Consider the following 20,165-nt stretch of genomic DNA (forward strand, 5'->3'; position numbering starts at 1 on the left):
GGAAGGCATAAAGAAAGGAAAGGGAGGGGTGATAAGGTGTTATGTGTAAAATAATGATCATTCCTCCCACGAAGTGAACAAGGAAGAGGGAAGGGATGAGGGTGCACTAAGAAGGATTTATGATGGGAATAGTAAGGCTGAGGTGGTAAAAGGGTGATGAGAGGGAAGGGTGTGCACAATAAGGTAACAAAAGAGGAATAAAAGGGAGGGAGGATAAGGGTGATGGGGTTTTCTTAAATTTCTATTATCACATTTTATTATTTTCTAAATGTTTTTTTGATATTTTAAAACTTCGACTTTTATTTTTATTTTTATATATATTTTCTGCAATTTAAATAATAAAATTTTACTATCAATATTTTATTTTTTTGTAATCTTGGTCGGACTACATTTTCATCATGTCCAATATATAGTCGTGGACTTTATTATCAATATTTTAATTTAAAACACCTTTTTAAATTAAATATTTAAAATTAAAATTAAAATGAAATATTGTTAGATATTTCTGGAATTTCACTGTGTAATATGGTACGATTAAATGTGGAAGTCTCCAATCACTCATAAAATTAATTAAATTAAATCATAGATAAATGTATCTTGGATTAATCCAATCCTAATGATGTAATTAATCCAAAAGACATTTATCTACAATATAGATCACGAAAGCCTTAGATCTAACATAAATTAAATCAATTAATTATAAAAAAAAGTATCTATTAACTATTTATATTTCACAACTAGTAAAATAACCATTAAAAATATATTCATGTCCTTTTCAAATTAATTCTATATATACACTTTTATTATAAATAAATATAAATTTTTATTCATTATTATTATATTAAAATTCTAAAATTATTCATTAAAATGTCATTTCATTCTAAAGTATTAATAAATTAGAATTCTTATTTAAATTTTATATAAAAACAATTAATATATTTATTATATTTTAAAATTTCAATTTTTTTTATTATGTATATATAAAATGACATTGTAAAATTCTTTCTAATAACTCATCATTAATTGTCATTTCTTATTAAAAAAAAATATTCATTAATATATAATATATAATTATGTTTCAATCATGTTTAATTATAAATATTTCTTTAAAATAAAGGATAATAACACAATTTGAGCTAAAGTCAAATGGACAACTTTCATGAAGGCTCTATTTTAACTCAGATTATAAGGTAATAATTTCATTATACAATTCAAATTCAATTAGCTAATTTTATGTTTATTCATAACTACATTTTCGCCACATTAAGTAGACTATTCAAATCTCTCAAAAATTAGTCAATATTGTGCGAAAACAATATTCCACACCGTTAGATTTGTTGGTCATGAAGAACTAATTGTTTATTGGGAAAGGGCACTAGGAATACACAAGTAGGGTATTCTAAGAAACCAAGCACTTAAAGGTCAAAGATGAAACATTGATTAAAGGGATGGTTTGTAAGGTAGCGAGACTGGTAGCCTAGAAATCTTTTTGTTCAATGTCAAATTTGTGTGAATATTTACCACACTACAAGTCTAACCGTGTAGACTCCAAACTCTCAAGGAGAATTGACTCCTAGGGACCATTTGTTTAGAGGTATGGGACCATTAGAACTTTAGCTAAAGTTTGCAACTATAGCAATCCGAGGGTCAATTTACATGGAAAGAGAACTTTACCCAGAGCTTGTAACCATATCAATCCAAGGGTCAATAAACTTGGCCCCCCTTAAGCTTGTGACTAGTCTTACATGTGGTCAATAGTTTGAGATTAATTTTTTAATAGAGTCCAAAAATAGTTGGTAAGACGAGTGTGAAGGCCGTGAGGGGTAATGTTATGTACTTAATTTGTTGTGTGTTCATGTAAAGATCTCGGAAGGAATCAAGATAATTGATGGAGAGAATATGAGTACGAAAATGATGAAAAAGACGGTCATGGGTATATTTGGTGAACATGTGAACGTAAACAGCTTATATGCTATTATTAATGTGTGCAGCTTACGCGTTGTCACTATTAACCTGAACGCGACTCAAAGTGTCTCCAAACACCCGGTGCTATGTGGATAGTCAGAAAATAGTGTCCACGGTCATTTGTGAATATATGCATACGTGTGAATATATACAGCTATGATATATTGTGTGAATATATATTTATATGTAGGGAAGGAATGAGTGAATGCAAGGTTGGCTGTGAGAGGCTATCTAAATCGGTGGTCGTGTGCCAGACGGAGGCACGAGAAGGAACCGGGGAACGGAAAACCGGTTTGGGAAACCAGGGTGAAAAGAAGGAAAACAACAAAGAGAAGACAGCGAGGTAACGACAAACACCATTCTATTCTAATGCATAATATCATATGGATGCCTCACTCCCTTGCCTTTCCCTTTCCCTCCTGCCTCGCGCCCCTTCGTCTCTGTTGTGCATTTGTTTCAGGGTCGGATTTTGATTGCGCGACTCGGAACCTCCTTGTTCCCTGTTTGCTTCTAGGTTTCTTTTCATTCAATTCATTCATTTGTGCAGCTTCTGGAGCTGTGTTGGAGAGTTTGCAGAATTGATTTTCATGGTGGATTTGCAATTGAGTTTGGAGGATTCTGTTTTGGAGGCCTGGGAGCTTTGTTAAGTCGGTGGGTTAGGAGTATTGGGTGAAGCAGAAAAAGTTGTGACAGGGAAACCAGAGGTTGGCTGGGTGGCTTGGTGGCTTGGTGGCTGGTGAGGTGCCTGTGGCGCAGGATAAGGTGTTGTTTTTGTTTATTGATGATTGAAGAACGGAGGTGGGGTTGTGCTCGGTTTTGTGAATTGTGTGGCGCTTGGAAATAAACAAGCCCTCATCGTTCTGACCAAGGTACAAAAGGGCGTTGGGTTCTTCTGCAAATCTGGTGTTGTTGTGAGGGAATTTGAAGTTGTGGGGATACGGAAAACGGAAAGGCGTGCGCGCGCGGGCGGTCGAAGAAGAACGCGTGTGGTAGCAAATCTAGCAACTTAGGGTGGGGGGAGAGGTCCAACTTCTAAGGTCGATCAGCATCATCATTCAAATGGGGATTTGCGTGGGAGAATGGGGAAAATCATCATGGCTCTGAGATACAGTCAAGCTCTGACTTCCTTTACAGTCGCCTAACCCCCTGCCACATGCACAGACAGCAGATCACTCGAACGCCCCTTTTTTTTGGTTTCTGTTGTTGTCTCCTATTCAATCGATGTTCTTGCAGCAGCAGCAGCAGACCATGACCACATCCATAGCTGCTACGGCGATGGTCCAGGCACAGCTCCAACCTATGCATAGATCTTGAAGCAACCATGTACGGGTGAAAAAGAGCCTTTAATTTCATTCCGCGAGGTCAAGGTCACAGTCTTCCCTTGGTATTTTTAGTTCGGCCTTTTGAAGTTCTGCAGGCTGACTTGCCCGCAGAATATATATATAGAGATTCAAAGTAAAAGCTGAGACCGCAGAGTTTCTCGATCAAATGTCTAACTTAACGTCGGCGTCTGGTGAAGCCAGCGTCTCGTCTGGCACAAGAGGGGATGTAAAACCGGTGCAACAATTAACTGTCAGCGCTGCTGCAAATACCTCATCACAGCAAACTACAATCAAGAGAAAAAGAAGCCTTCCAGGCACTCCAGGCAAGCATATGCTTCCTTCATATCATTTTAGGTTGCAAGCCTAGGCTTGCCTTTTGATATTTTCCTACTTTACTTTTCATTTCTTCTCTGTTGTTTCCTTTCATGTTGTGTTTATCACCAACGACCAACAATGTTGGTCAGGTTAGGTCGAGATATTCTTGGAATTTGCAAGTTTAGAAAGCTAATATTTTGAACTGAATATAAAATTTTGGTATATTTATACAGATTATCTAGTTAATGTTTTCAATTGACTATATATTTATATTGAAAATAGATTTCAAGATCTATATCTTATTCACTCTTTTATAATCTAAATTTCAAACTAGCCATTGTGGTTCAATTTCAAACAGTCATGGTGAGTCATGGTGGTTCATCTAGCCGATGAAAAAATTATCTAGATTGTCTGGCTGAATGAAATTCTATGTTTTGGGATTGTATAGGAAATTTAAAATGATGGTTAGTTTTAGATTGTGATGATATCAAAGTATATTGATGAGGGCTTGTTTTTATTTTGAATTTGCAGACCCTGATGCTGAGGTGATAGCTTTATCGCCTAGGACATTGATGACTACAAACAGATTTGTTTGTGAAATCTGCAACAAAGGATTTCAAAGAGATCAGAACCTTCAGCTGCACAGGCGAGGGCATAATCTTCCATGGAAATTGAAGCAGAGAAACAGCAAAGAGATCCGGAAGAGAGTTTATATATGTCCCGAGAAGAGCTGCGTACACCATGACCCAGCGAGGGCTCTAGGGGACCTCACAGGCGTGAAGAAGCATTTCTGTAGAAAGCACGGAGAAAAGAAATGGAAATGTGATAAATGCTCCAAACGATATGCTGTTCAGTCTGATTGGAAGGCGCACTCCAAGACTTGTGGAACCCGCGAGTATAGATGCGACTGTGGAACACTCTTCTCCAGGTATAATTTATCTACGAAGCACTCTGTGTTTTCTTTAAGATTTTCGTCGCTAGTTTGGCGGAATTTTACAGCAACCGGAGAATATAGCAGGCGGCCATTGTTAACGTAGTAGAAGGGCTGCTTAATTTGATAGTAGTTGATTTGATTAAGATAATATGGTGATCATGTATCATTTTGTCACACTCGAACATTCGCACGTGATATCAGTCCGGACGTTTCAAGCCTCTCTACAGTCCTGCAAATTGGAAAACGTGTCATCATTCGTTACCGCTCTCTATTGTTAGAGCTGTTCACGTGGCGGGGCTGTAAGAGACCCCTACCAGAGCACGCAGGTGCAACAAATAATTTGGCTACTCGCCGAGAATATAGATCAGGAATCTACAGTCTGTCTGATTGATGCGCGCATGTTAATTAATCCGAATGAATGAATGAAATGAAATTTATTCGCCCATGGTCACGAGTTTTCTCAATGGCTACTGGTTTTAGAAAAATCTTATATTTCTACACTCTGATCAACCGCTAAACAAAAAACCAACGAACGAACGATGGAACGAGAAAAAAAGAAATTAGAAGACGGGAAGTTTGATTTTTGCAGTCAATAACTGTGTGAATAGAGAAATGCTAAATTTAGGTGTAGCATTCTTTAAATAGCCAGATTTTCTGAAGTGTAAAATGCGACGTTTTTGTTTGTGTGTCCACAGGAGGGACAGCTTTATCACGCACCGAGCATTCTGCGATGCCTTGGCTGAAGAGAGTGCAAGAGTTTCGGCAGGAATAACTGTGGGTGGCGTCCAGCTGCCGGGCAACAATTCCCTAAGCGCCGGAGCGCTTCAAGCAGGCGCAAGTTCAATGTCGGTAATGAGAGGAGTCGTCGGAGGTGGAGTCGGATCGGCTTCTTCTTTCAGACCAGGCGGCAGTGGAATTCCTCCATTGGGCGCCACACAATTTCCATTCAGTATGAGACCTTCTCGTATGGGGGGACTTCCCGAGAGCGGATTATCTCTCGTCAGCAACACAAACGCCGGGCCTTCCAGCAGGCCTCGGCTCTCACTGTGGCCTGAAAATAGTGATCAGATGATGGGCGGGGCGCAGCAGCACAATTCCCACCAGCAGCACATTCAGCCAATGAATTCCATGGACGTCAATCCGTCTGCATTTTTCGCGCAGTCGCCAAAACCCATGCAAGCCATGCTCGGGCTGTCAGAATATGATGACTCGCAGGCCGGCAAAGGCGCCAATTTAGCAGGATTTTTGCCAATGTCCTCGTCAAATTCCGGGACACTTTATTCAAATCTTTTGACTTCCGGTTCCCTCAATGTGTCCACTGGGATTAACACGGATTTCGGGGTGACAAACTGGACGGATCGATCCGGATCCGCCGCTTCACGCCGTTCTTTATCAACTTCTGCGGGCTTGACGACGAGTTCGTCCTCTAATACTAATAATAACATCAACGTCGACAGCTTATACAGTAGCAATAATAGCACCAATGCCCAACCCCAGCAGCAGCAGCAGCAGACCTATATTTCTCAAATGTCAGCCACTGCATTGCTTCAGAAGGCCGCACAGATGGGTGCAACTGCCAGTAACTCGCCAATATTTGGAGTCTTCGGCATGGCGGGTTCAGATATGGGATTGGGCTTATCCTGGCACGATTCAGCACCTGGCGGCCAAGAAAACCAGCAGAGAGCAGCTGGAATGGGAGAAATGGTATCTGGACTGGATCATAATTCTCACCCCTTCAGCATCAGTACTTCACATGGAGGTCACACTGGATCCCATTTTGTTGGAAACACTAGATCACCAGAACATGCAGGGCTGCAGGATTTGATGAACTCTCTCTCAGGAGCCCCCGGCAGTGGGTTTTTTACTGGAGGCGTTCTGAACAACGCACAGTATGGGGGCAACGTTGGGGATTCCAGCAACAATTTTGGCAGAATGATAAATATTTCAGCAAATGCATCTGATAACAATAATCAACGCATGAATTCTCTCAGCAATGACATTGGTTCGTTTTCTCAAAAGTCCATGGGGATTCAACCTGGAAGAAATCATCAAAATCTAGTGTTACCAGCCATGGGGGGCCTGAACCCACGTAATGTGGAGCAAGAAGGTGGAGACGGATTAACAAGGGATTTTCTCGGCGTTGGCCATGCTGCAGGAGGTCTGGGAAGAACCCATCTTTCACAGAGAGAATTTGCAAACATTTCATCACTTGGCTCTGGAATCGACTTAGTACCATATACCAACCAAAGGGACAATTCACAGTCAGTGGGAACTGCAGATGCCAGGCTCTCTCCAACCAAATCATGGGATGCTTCATGAAGCCAAGCAAGCAAATGGTTACCCGTTGGCGAAAGACAGACCTGCAAAGCAAGCACTGGTTATTGTTGCAATCGCGCTCAGCAAGCAAGGTTTTCTCAACTCTTTGCACGAGTTCAAATAAATCAAATATTCATGGTAAGTTAAGTTCAGTTCTGTATATTTATTGACCAATGTTTTTTTCGACCATTGGAAGTTTGATTCACAAGTTGTGATCCATAAACCATAAACGTTACATTTACTAGCAAAATCAGCACTCAATATACAGCACAGAGTCCGAAAATTCTCTTTGCATGCATGAAGGGTAGTAGGTGCAGTGTATTTTTTTCCTAAGTTGTTATATTGGCCAGATTGCAACATCTGTATTTAGTGAAAATAAAAAAGACTTTGTAGACCCTCGTGTTAATAACAACTCTCAGCGATTTTCTGCCGTGATCGGATAACACCATCTCTCCTTTCAACGATAAAGGTTATTTTCTAAATTATTTAGGTATGGCCAACCAGTTTATACTTCTATGATTAGAAAATCTATACTGTTGTTGATGTGCTTTATTTCCAATATTGTGAGTTGGTAAATTAATTATTTTTTAAAACCACGATTGAATATAGTTTTTCTTAATTTTTGTATTTTTTTAAATTGTAGTTTTAGTTATTAGGTATAGCAAATATTAACTACAAGATTGGTTTGTTAATTTAATATATTTTAATAAATTACTTCGCTAATCGATTCCAAAGACCAAAACTCTTTTTATTTTAATTAATTTTTTTTTTTTAAATTTAATTAACTTATTTTAATCTTAACTTGACTGAACTTGTTTTTTAACTAAATATCAAAATTACACATTATATTTATGGTATATCTATCTGTCTTGTATAAGGACTAAGCATCCGAGTTGTATGGTTAAATGACATCCAACAACACAACTCATATACTCTGGGATGAATACAAACTTCCTAGAGATACCTGACACATGACTCGTTCAACTCAACTGCTTGTGCTTGTTCCTTCTCTGCACATAAAGTCGAAAGTCCAGAACTGTCTGCCATCCGTACTCTAAAAAAGGCGAAAAAAACTTATAAAAAAAATTCTCCCGCTGGCCACCAGAAAATAACGCTGAACTTCGCTTCACGCTATTTGTCTTTGTAAACTGTCCATCCGTGCATCCCCCACATTAACTTCAAATCCATGAGGGTAGTAGAATGAATAACTATTTGCTGTAAATAGGGCGTGCAGCAGTTAAAACTTTTCGACGACAGGCTGCAGTTCATTCTATATACGCTCTATAGTTGATGCATTAAATGCTCCGATCGTTGACGCGTTATCTTCATTTGACACACGAAAAAAAACGCTGATCAAACCCCGTCAGAAGGAAAAAACGAGTTGCACAGCCCCCATTAATGTCTGAGGTAATACCATCGAGGAGGAAGTCTACGGTCGCTATAGCTTTTTCTCATACCGTGATAATTTTGGCAACGAAATATATAGGTCAGGCAGAGGAGGCCAGGTTAGTAGTTGTTATCGTTAGGAAATGTCCCTAAACCGCGCGAAACCCTTATTGTCCATTGGACTGCACACTGATCCTAAGATGTTGGAAGGATTGTTATTCGTGGGAAACCTCTCGTACCACACTCATTATCGACTGGACTGCGTATTGGTCCTAAAATGTTGTGATGATGAGAGCAAACAGTTGTTTCTTTTTGGTTTATTTACTCAATATGAATTTAGGTTATCTGGCCTCGGTCACACTAGCTCTTATCTAGCATGTCTTCTCCCCGAGTAAAGACACAACTATCCCCTGAATTGCTGGACACAACCATCTCTTAGGATTTGATCATGAATAACTTTATTTACCAAAACTATTCTATATAGGTTATACTAGTAAAACTTAAAAAAATTATATCATACTTTATTTCCATTTAAAAATCCATTTATCTCCCATACAAATCCTAAGAGGTCCTAAAGAGACCATATATGTCATAGATAATTTTAGTTTTTATTTTCTTAACAAATCAATATAATTTTATACTTTTAAATTTATTTGATAAGTTCATATTTAGCTGAATAAGACATATCTTCCCCTTCATTATAAATATCGAAGTATCAACTAAACTAAATATAAATAAATTTCAGGGAGACCATAGGAGCATATTGAGGATTTTGAACGAATTTATTATATAATGTAAATGTTTAGTGTTTCATTCTTACCAAATGAGTCAAATATACACCTTTTGAGGTAAGTGGAAGAAAATTAAGATTTCAACTTGAATTAAAATATTTTTGTAGTTTACTGTTTTGAAAAGTTAAGATAGTGAGATTAGTAAAAATAGGGCATCTATCTTATACTTTTATCTTACATACACGGTATTTTTTATGAGAACGAAGATAAAGAAGTAATTCGAACTATTTTTTTTATGAAGTTAAATAATAATATTCACAATTTACATAAAGATTTAGGTTGAATATTAACTCTAAATTTTACTAAAAGAACAAGATTGTTGTGAAGAGTATGAAGAACAAAACCAACTAACAAATTTCTATAAATCAATAACAACATCAACTCAATTATATCATAAGTATCATGTAGCAATAATAATATGCCAAGAGAATATGAAGTATGAGGAGATTCTCTTTATTCATATATGACCAATGTAAAAGTGTGTCTATGCTAGGGAGATAAACAAATAGAGAGAATATGCAATGGTTTTTAACAATGATTGAACTTCACTTCTAATGGATTGCTAAGTTGCCCATCCAAACCACTATAATAAGTGCATCTCAACGTCATTTGTGATTTACTTCTAGTTTTTCCTTGTGACCAAGTCTCATGTGCTTGTGATGTACGTAGATGTGTGCAAAGGCTTATGAATATTCAATAAAAGCATTGCACTTGCCTAGTTCATCATGAACCTTGCTAGACATAATACTCATACTTAGAAAGAAAAAATTATTAAAATGAACCTCTATCATACACATCTCCTCTAGTCATGGGCTTAGTCAAAATCTAGCTACTTACGGATCAAACCTCCTCACTTAGGATAAAAATGTCCCCAAAAATACATCACAAGAAGAGGAAATTTTGATTGAATCTTCTCTCAAGTGCAACACTTGCCATCTTTGGATTGGTATTCTTTTAGTCTAATCCAATAAAGTTTCAAGATCAATAATATTGTGAAACATTCCCTTCACTCAAGAAGTGTATTATGTTCAAGTTATGCACTAGCTTCTACAACCAACTCTTCAATGGTAATCTCAACATGTCCTTCTTCAACATCAAATAGGATTCATGGCTCATAAAGATTCAGTCGATTTGTGTTGAAGACTATATAGTTTCCCATGAAAACTAGTAGGTCCATATTAAATACACTCTATCTAATATGCTTCATAATAGTATAATAGTGATATCTTAGAAACTTGATATTTCTTCTTAAATAATTCCTTTTGAAGGTAAACCTAGATTATGTTCGCTATTCGAAACACAACTTGTGCACTTCTAATCATGTTAGGATTTATGCTTTCCTAACTCTTGTGCAAGTCTATTTACGTTGATCATGGGACTTCCAAATCTAGTTTATAAACCTTAATATCGCCTACCATATGTAATGACTTCCCTCCTTGTCATTTCCTTGGGGTAACACTTATAATAGATAATACATATTTCCTTAGGAACCTAAGGGATTCCCCAAGTGAAGTTCCTATCATATTATATTTCAATGTATGATCATAATGATCTTGCATATATGAGACCGTAGAATCCATTGTCATTGTACATTTATGATTAATGATATAGAATGATTGAATTACGGCCCTATAGTTAACTACCTCTATCTAGCTAATATCTATATATTTAAGGATATAAGGAAGTACCATCCTTTTATCTTGGGGTCCATGAATTCCCACATTGCTTTATTAATATAATCAATGGAGATGATAAAACTTTTGTTTCGCTTACATTACTTATCCATGTTTAGGAAACTCATTGAGTAGGGTTTAAATCATGAAACTATAGGAAACTTATGTTTCTCATGACCTATTATGAGATGATATCTTATTCTTTTCCAATACTTAACACTATAGTCACAAACCCCTTCTTGATTTGGATCCTAACAAAGAGTAGCATTCAATCATAAGTGCATACAAGATACATAATTCTCATATAAAAAAATTACATCCCATATGTTATTAGGTGCTTATATCATTTCTTTTCTTTGGTTACGAATCTGTAGCTTTTGGTGCTTCCTTGTGTATAGCCTCCAACATTCATCATTGGACTTAGTTATAAACATGAAATAGTTATAGAAGGGAACACTTTCTTCCTTTACAAGCTATGTACTTCTTTTAGCTATCTCCAGCTAATCTTCTACCACATAGTCCTATTGAATGGCTTCTTACTTGTGCCATATTTATTTCAATGGTCACGTTTCCTTCATTGAAATTAGTATGATCCTCATTATTAGGATTCCTCAATTGTACTTAGCTTCCTCTACTTACCTAGCCTTTCGATAAGTGTTTGAATGTGAGTCGAGATGTTTAACATCTCAAGCTCTCTTTGACTCAATATCATCAATCAAACATTGTACTTGGTAACAAACTTCACTTCCTCACCCTAATTTTGGATAAATGTAGTGTTCGAACTTTTAGATGTATACATTGATTATTTGGTTGGGATTAGACTATCCTAGTTATTATCACCATTGTCGTTACTCCTTGTAATAATTGATAGGGTAGAACATGTCCTTGATTGAGACTTTAGGCTCATACTCCACAATTAGGTCTTGTGTGGCACCAATGTTTTGTTATTCATATATAAATTATGCTAATCTAACAAAAATAATCACCATTTATTACAATTACTTTAATTATATGTATTTTAACTTATGATTTCTTTCTATCCCTATATGTATCTTATATGTACTTCATAGACTCATTAGAATGACCATATTATCTTATGCATTTGATATCCTCTAGTGGGAGTTTGTCCCCTAACAAAGGATTCTTATTCATTCACTTCTTTCACCCCTTAGGTCTAACATCACTAAATTGGGTACTTTTAATGCTCATTTGTCTATTTGGCCCATAAAAACTTGGTTTAGGTTCCTCAATAAGTGATCTTACAACTTTCTCTCAAGGTATTCTTAGGTTCAATCAAATTGTGTGGAAAATTTAGTGTCAATAGAGAAAATATCCAAGTATCTAAAATAAAGTTTTAGAAACTAATTCAACATGTTTTGGAGTTATATTTTGTACAATCTATGGCTTTTGTTTAGCCCTCTAACTAGGATAAAAATAATTGGTTTCAAGAGGGGCTATATTTGAATATTATGAGTTGTAAACTGATTTTTACTTGTGAGACTATATAGATGAAAGACCTAGGTGTTTTAGGGCCAACTGTTATACTTATCAGGGAAACTTTGCAAAGTTGTAGTTTGTAAAATTTCAATCACTCAAAAGACACCAAAACAATAGGTTTTGTTGGTTGGATGTAACTTTTGTCTAAAGACTTGAAATTAGATGAGACTTGTGAGAGTGTGAATAAAACATATTAGGATATTAAATTACGTAAAGTAGACTCATAGGGGAATATAAATTTACATTAAATTCAAGGCTTGTGAGCAAAGAAAACCTAAAATTAGGGCTTTACAAGGGTGATAATGGGACCCCCAATATTTTATTTCTTTCTACATTTTGTAAGAAGTAGATTTTTTTGGCTAGAGAGATAAACAATGATATTTCCATTCAATAGGTAAAGCTATGACTAGGAGGAATACATGTAGAGAATACATTTGGGATCATAAGTCTCCCTTATACACCTTTATTTATACATAATGACTAGTATTACCTCAAATAGAATTTTCTTATGGGTTTTATCTTCTACATAACATAGGGCATATTGTAAGCCTCATAAACATAGTTGAGACCATACTTAGATTTCCTCACAACTATTTTTTTCTATAGTGCATTGAGCACAAAAATTGAAGAGATCACTCCTCTATACCTTGGACTCAAGTAGTGTGGTTAAAGGTAAGGTTCATCCTCTTTAGTCAATGGTGTGAAATATTGACCTAGTTATACCACTAGACACCCAATGCTATATCAATGAGACTATATAGACCTTGGAACTCCCTTTCCCATAAGACCTTCCAAAACCTTTATCCATCACGTGTAGAGGTGGTAAGAAAATTATGATTCATGCCAAATATTCCAAAGGTTTATCTATGACACAACAAGAGAATAATAAAGTGGACATACACATGTCCATGTTGGAATAGAGGTATAATGAAATACAAATTTTGGGTATTTTATTGGTATACTAGTTGGGTTCCCCCAAAAATCACCGTGTATTTGTGGCGTTTCTTATTGGATGTCTATGCATGTTGTTCTAAATTGTGAAATTTATTTCGCAGATCAGTAGAGTAAAATTGTGTCTCACGATTTTAGATTACATTTCATGAGAAATTGGACTTATATCAAATTTATACACGGTATCAAAGCCTCGAAATTCACATTAGAACCATTATTTTGAACTTGTCTCCAAGAATTTTGAATTTGCAGCCTTCTTGTAACAATTTTTCTTCATGATTGGGAAGATGTCTTTCAATTAGTGTTGTGAAAATCGCGATAAATTCAAATTATCGTGATTTTTTTGACATGCCGATTTTATCGCAATTATTATACGAAATTATCACCGGAAATTTTTTTTGCCGATTTTTATGAAATTATCCCGATAATTTGAAATTATAACAATCGAAATTATCGTGGGGGTCTCCGGCAGCGAGGTTTTATGATGTTTTTTTTGTTTTTTTATGAAATCATTTGCACAGTCGGGGCAGCGAGGTTTTATAAGGGATGCTAAATGTTCGAAATGCAATTGTTTTTGAAAGAAACAAATAATTTTTGAGTGGGGCAGCTTAATGATCAAGTCTAGGCCCTAGTATTGATATGTTATTCATGGTAATGTTAATGTTAAATTCTTATAGTAAAAGTGACATTCTCCTTAATCTTGATTTTCATCCTTTTACTTAAATTTTTAACGTTACCATGAAATGACTCAGGATGTTTGAGAGTGGTTCCAGCCTCATTGGATTTCATATGGAGAAAGTATAATTTTAGATTTCATTCAAAATGCAGCAAACCTATCAATTTTTCAGGATTTCATGATTGGGAGATTGTAATGTTTCCAGGTGACACCACCTGTGTGGGCTACCCTTGCCACCAATAGAGGATGTGGTCTACCTCCTATAGCTCCTACTTCTAGTTCTTCAGCTTCTAGAGCATAGCAGACTCCACTGCCAACTCCACCAGCACCAGCATCTACATCTAGAGGGAAAGGGAAAGTTGTGGCATTTTCTCGTAAGAGGGGCAGAGTAAATCAATAGGATTAGACTTTAGTTATTTTCTTCATTTTATTGTATATGACATTATGACATGATGAGATACATTATTATATTTTTTGTTGATATTTTGAGACTGAGTTGGGACTCAGGAGTCAGGACTTACTACAGGACATGATTCAATGTTATGTGTGATTTTAGCACTAGAAATGATATTAAACATCTTATATATTAGTTTTTTTTATCATATTTATGTGTCAATGTATTTATTTTATGTTGTAGATGGTTTAGATATTAAAAAAATTTGAAAAAAATGAAAAAAATTTAATATTTTTGTACCAAACAATTTTTTCCCAATTATTTCTGATTATTTCCCGATAATTACGATTTTTTCCTCGCGTTGATATTATCCCGATAATGATTAATACAACATTGATTTCAATGGAGTGACATTGGAGTATGATATGGAGGGAAGCTTGAATTTAATAGCCTGTAAGGATCGAATGGAAGCAATGCTGGAGGGAAATGGTGTGTTAGAATATGTTAAAAATAGCATTGCAAAACCTCCACGGTCGAATGCACAAAAATTAGCCCAATGGAAGAAGGATGTTGCAAAGACTAGGAGAATTCTTTCGAAAGGTGTGCAAGACCATGTGGTCTCAAATATCCATGGAAAAGAGACACCATTTTCTATGTGGAAGGAACTGAATGATCTATTCAAAAATAGCAATGACCATAGAAAATTGGCCCTAAAAGACAAACTTCGAAACATTAAGATGCATAAGAATGATAATTCTGCAGTATCTCTCCATATTTACACAAGTTTAGGATGAGCTTGGAGGGGTTGGAGTGAATTTTGCATAAGATGACCTGGTGAGCCTAGGTCTTTTTGGCCTTTCAAAATCCCAGCACAACTACCAAGACTCTAGGAATAGAAGGGAAAAATTACCAAATCAGGAAAGGCTGTGTCTGACTTGGTACAAGGATATTTCAGGGGAAATAACTAAGATGTGACATCTTCCAAAGCTGAGGATGAAGAGAATTTTGGAGTGTTTTGGAAATGGGAAGAAGGGAAAAGGGAAGAAGACCTAGAGAAAATCTTAGTCCAACCAAAATAATGGCATGAAGAAACATATGATCAAGTAAAATGCTTCCACTGCCATGAGTTCAAGCTATATGCAACAAAATTTCTACTCAAAAAGTCTAATAAAAGCCTAAAGGAGAACCAATAGGTGAAGCAATGGCTTCAAAATTCGAATTAGATTTGACATTAATAGCATGCATGGGCAATACTATTATAGGTAGTATGTGGTACCTTGATTCTGGTGCCTCGTTCCATAAGGCAGGGTGCAAGGATTTTTTCAGTAGCTTGGAGGAGAAGGATCTCTAGATGCATTTTGAAAGGGGGATGATGGGTAGTATAGTGCTATGGGAATTGATATCAATACCTTTGAGAGGGAGAAATATTCTCCTCTTCGCCTCAAAGATGTTATGTTTGTACCTAGGCTGAAGAAGAACCTGATCTCTATAGTAGTATTAGAGGATCATGGCTATGATGTTATTTTCAGTAAAGGGAAATCATTTCTGAGACACATAACTATCAGGAAAGTGAAGAATATTTGGGTTCGAGTGAAGAACCTAAACAAACTTGAGGTGGTAGATTGCACTGCATTGAGTAGTAAAGTTGAAAACGTGTCAAGTCGCGATGTTGGAGAGCTATCACATCGGATATTGGGTCATCTACACCATGGTGCCTTAAATATCATGCAATAAATTACAACTCGTCTCCCTAAAGGCTCCCTTGACTAGTAGGATGTCTGCAAGGGTTTCATATTTGGTAAATACGTCAAATCCACTTTCCATAACCGATAAAGTAGAGCAGACGTAATCTTGGAGCGAGTCCACTCTAATGTTCGTGGAGCCTTTTCTACAAACTCCACAACAAGACATAAGTACTATGTTATTTTTATTGATGATTTCTCAAGAAAATGTTGGATCTTCTTCATGTGGAAGAAGGATTAATTTTCTCAAAAATTGTTGAGTTCAAGGCATTAGTTGAGAAGGAGACTGTGAAGAAGGTGAAGGTTCTTAGGAGTGACAATGGAGGTGAATTTATTTTGCATGCCTTCAAGGATTTTTGTGTGAAGGAAGGTATTTGAAGAGAACTGACAACACCCCATAACCCACCACAGAATGGCGTCGCTGAGAGGAATAAAAGGAGCATACTAGGAGCTGCAAGGGCCATGTTTCATGATCAAGGGTTTCCATTACATCTATGGGTAGAAGCATGCAACACTACAGTCTAATTGTAGAACTAGAGTCCTCATAGGATACTTGGTATGATCACATCGAAGGAAGATTTCTAGAGGAGAAAGCCCGATGTGTCTCATTTTAGATTTTTTGGAGCTTCAGTTTATTTCCATGTCTCTAAGGATTTAAGGAAGAAACTTTAACCTAGTGTAGAGTTGGGAGTTTTTGTAGGATACAACGAAACTCCACACGATTACTAGGTGTATTTTCCTTCATTGAGGGTGACAATTATGGGGAAAGACTTCATGTTCAATGAGGACAAGGATATGAGATTCTCTTTAGAATGAGAGCTAAGTATCCACTGGAGTAGGAGCTTCTAGCTCCAAAGGAGGAACCTCAATAAGAGCTTCAAGAAGTTGTGGAGCAGCCACTTGTAGAGGAGTAGACATGAGGCATAGTGGAGGCACCCACTAAACTAGAATCTTCTAGAGAAGGGGAAAATATAACCAGAGAAGTTGATAGATTATTGCAGGATGCACGGGAGAATGTGGGAGCCCCCACATCATAGTGCAGGAAGAGGAGGTCACCTGATAGGTACACTGGTTATATGATTCTCATGAGAGAGCCCATTGAGACAGAGCCTTCTTCATTTGAGGAAGCAGTTTCTCAACCTATTTGGGTTGATGCCATGGTGGAAGAATATGAATCCATCATGAAGAACAATGTATGGGAGGTGGTGTCGAGGCCATAAGGGAGATCAATGGTTCGTTCGAGATGGATCTACAAAGTGAAGCATGCAATGCATGAAAGCATCTAGAAGTACAAGGCCAGATTTGTGGCCAAAGGATTCTCTCAGATAGAGGGAGTTGACTATCAGGAAAGTTTTGCACCAGTTGCAAGATATTCCTCAATTATATCCATTCAGCATTGGCTTCATAGATGGGGTGGAAAATCCACCAAATGGATTTGAAGACCGCCTTTCTCAATGATGTTGTTGAGGAGGAAATTTACATAAAGGAACCATAAGGATTTGAGACATATGATCGAGAGTCATATGTATGTGAACTCAAGAGAGAATTGTATGGTCTCAAATAGGCACCTCAAGCATGGTACACTCAGATCGACGGTTATCTCACTGGATTTGGCTTCACCAAAAGTGAAGCAAATGAAAACCTCTATCACATTGTGGTAGATGGTAAGTTTCTTATTCTTGTTATGTATGTTGATGATTTAATAATTACTAGTGATGAGAAGTTGATCCTCTCTTGCAAAGAGGATCTTGCAATGGAATTTGAGATGAAAGAGGTGGGCCTCATGCATTACTTCCTCGAGCTGGAAGTATGGCAGGGTGATGGTGAATTGTTTATGTCTCAAGGAAAGTATGCTACTGAGATACTTCAAATATTTCACATGGAGAATTGTAAGCCTATGGAAACACCTCTAACTACAAACTGGCGGCAAGAGTATGCTTCTTCAAGCGAGGAAGTTGATTCTACCATTTACAGGTAGCTTGTGGGTTCACTGATGTATCTTGTGAAAACATGATCCAACATGTGCTATGCAGTCAACCAACTCAGCCAAGCCATGGTGAGGCCTACCAAATTATATTGGAAGGCCACAAAGCACGTGTTACAGTACCTCAGAGGAACTACCTAGTACGGATTATGGTAGAAACAGACAAAGGGAGTGAAGTTGTAAGGCTTCACCAATGCATATTGGGAAGATATTCTATACGACATAAAAAGTACATCAAGTGTTATCTTTAGTGTTGGGTTCGCATATATTTCCTGGTATAGAAAGAAGCAGAGGTCTGTGGCACTCAGCTCAGTAGAGGCTAAATACATGGCTACAAGTCAAGCAACGTCTGAACTAATATGCATGGGGAAAATAATTGTGGGACTATTCAGTCAGGAGATGGATCTGATCGTGATATATTGTGATAATCAGAGTTGCATTAAGCTATCTGAGAATTCGATATTTCATGATAGGTCCAAGCACATTGATATCTGGTATCATCATTTGTAAGACTACATGTATAGAATAATTATGTTGCTATAGTAAATTCCAACTAAGGAGCAAGATGTTGACATATTGACAAAGGCATTGTCAAGAGGTAAATTTGAATTCCATAGGTGCAGGATAGGGGTGGTGGAAAATCACTTTCTTACTAAGAGGGAGTGTTAAAAAATGTAGCAAGAAAGGATCACTTTGACTTTAGCCTTAGTCAAATTGAGTAAATTGAATTTCTAGATCAGCAGGACACTTGGAGGTAGATAATTACTATGACATGGATATTATCACTTAGTTATCTCAATAAATTCAAGTTAGAGGGCTTGGAGTTCAGTTATGCATGTGTGATTGCTAAATTCTAGTAATCAAGTTCAATTGTTTTCAGTTGTATTCAGTTAACTGACCTCTAACTATTGTTAGAGTCATTTGAAGGTCAGTTGTGTAGTGGGACAATAGGCTAACTCAAAGACTTTTTAGTTAGCTAATCAATTAGCCTAAATAGCTAGTGCATACAGAAAATTTGAGTTCCTCAGTTGAAGTGGAGATGACAATGTAGTGTAACAGGGAGTTGTAAACTAGTTTGAGTGTATAGGTGTTGCATGCAATCAATGATAAATCCTTGGTAATTTCACAATAAATTTGGAGGAAATTCCTAAATAATAGGGCTAGTTTCCTCAGGAATTGCACAAGGAAATAGGAGGTTAGGTGAGCTGATATTTGGATAAGTGTTGGCCAGATTTGTTTGAGCACAAAGATCAATTATTCCTTTGCAAGTTGAGCTCAGAACTGGAGCTAGAAATTGTAATAGATTATCTATTCATTTAATCAATGCAAAGAGGCTTGAGGGGATTTTTCCTAGTTGGGTTCCCCTAGAAATCACTGTGTATTTGTGGTTTTTCTTATTGCTTGCTTTTCTAAATTGTGAATCTGATTCTGCATATCAGTAGAGTGGAATTGTGTCTCATGATTTTAGATTATATTTCTTGAGGAGTTGGAATTCTATCAAATTTCTACAAGATTTATCAATAAAAATTCTTGGGTATTTATCAAGATGCCTAAAGGTCTGTAATCTTCCTACTTAAGAGCATGATCACACTATTCGACTCATTCCAAGAATCCTTCCTCCTAACATCCAACCTTATAGATATCCTTCTTCCTATAAGAGTAAGATTAGGCATATAGTTCAACAAATGCTAATAGTTAACATCATCAAACCTAAACAATGAGATTTCTCTTCCACAGTAGAGATATTTAAGAAAAGTATCTTCCATGACATATGAATTATAGAGAACTCAACAATATCATCATTAAAGATACATTAAATATTTCTTTTATTGATAAAGTATGGGTAGAATTTTTATTTACTGTGTTTGATATTTGTTCAATATAATTAGATTATAAAAATGGAAGAAGACATCCATCATTAATAATGTAACTATCACACTCGAAAGGTTAATGAATTCTATCTTCAAACCCTTCATTAGAATAAGTGTGTAGATATTTTTATATGAGATATGAATTTATAATAAATATTGGGAAGCATATGTACAACATATTGAGATAGTATTAAAAATATTATCTTAAGGCTCACAACTATATGAGAACCTTCCAAGTGTGACTTTGAGGTTAAAGAAGTGGAACGTTTTGGGAATATTATATCTAATGAAGGAATCAATGTGTTAGAAAACACACACGCACAAATATATATATATATATATATATAT

The 20,165-nt window shown here is 36.4% G+C and overlaps 1 protein-coding gene across 1 annotated transcript; it reads left to right on the plus strand.

The window, feature by feature from the left end:
- Nucleotides 1–2,188: 2,188 nt before the first annotated feature.
- Nucleotides 2,189–7,146, plus strand: LOC149260878 (uncharacterized). Its single transcript, XM_089421193.1, has 3 exons — nucleotides 2,189–3,610; nucleotides 4,134–4,530; nucleotides 5,232–7,146. Exons 1-3 carry the CDS (start codon nucleotides 3,454–3,456, stop codon nucleotides 6,853–6,855), a joined length of 2,178 nt encoding a protein of 725 aa, XP_089277319.1. The 5' UTR covers nucleotides 2,189–3,453; the 3' UTR covers nucleotides 6,856–7,146.
- The last annotated feature ends 13,019 nt before the right edge of the window (nucleotides 7,147–20,165 follow it).

Source organism: Pinus tabuliformis, chromosome 6 (genome assembly GCF_031772625.1).
Source record: "Pinus tabuliformis cultivar Carrire ecotype Pingquan chromosome 6, CPIR1, whole genome shotgun sequence".
Classification (NCBI taxonomy): Eukaryota; Viridiplantae; Streptophyta; class Pinopsida; order Pinales; family Pinaceae; genus Pinus; species Pinus tabuliformis.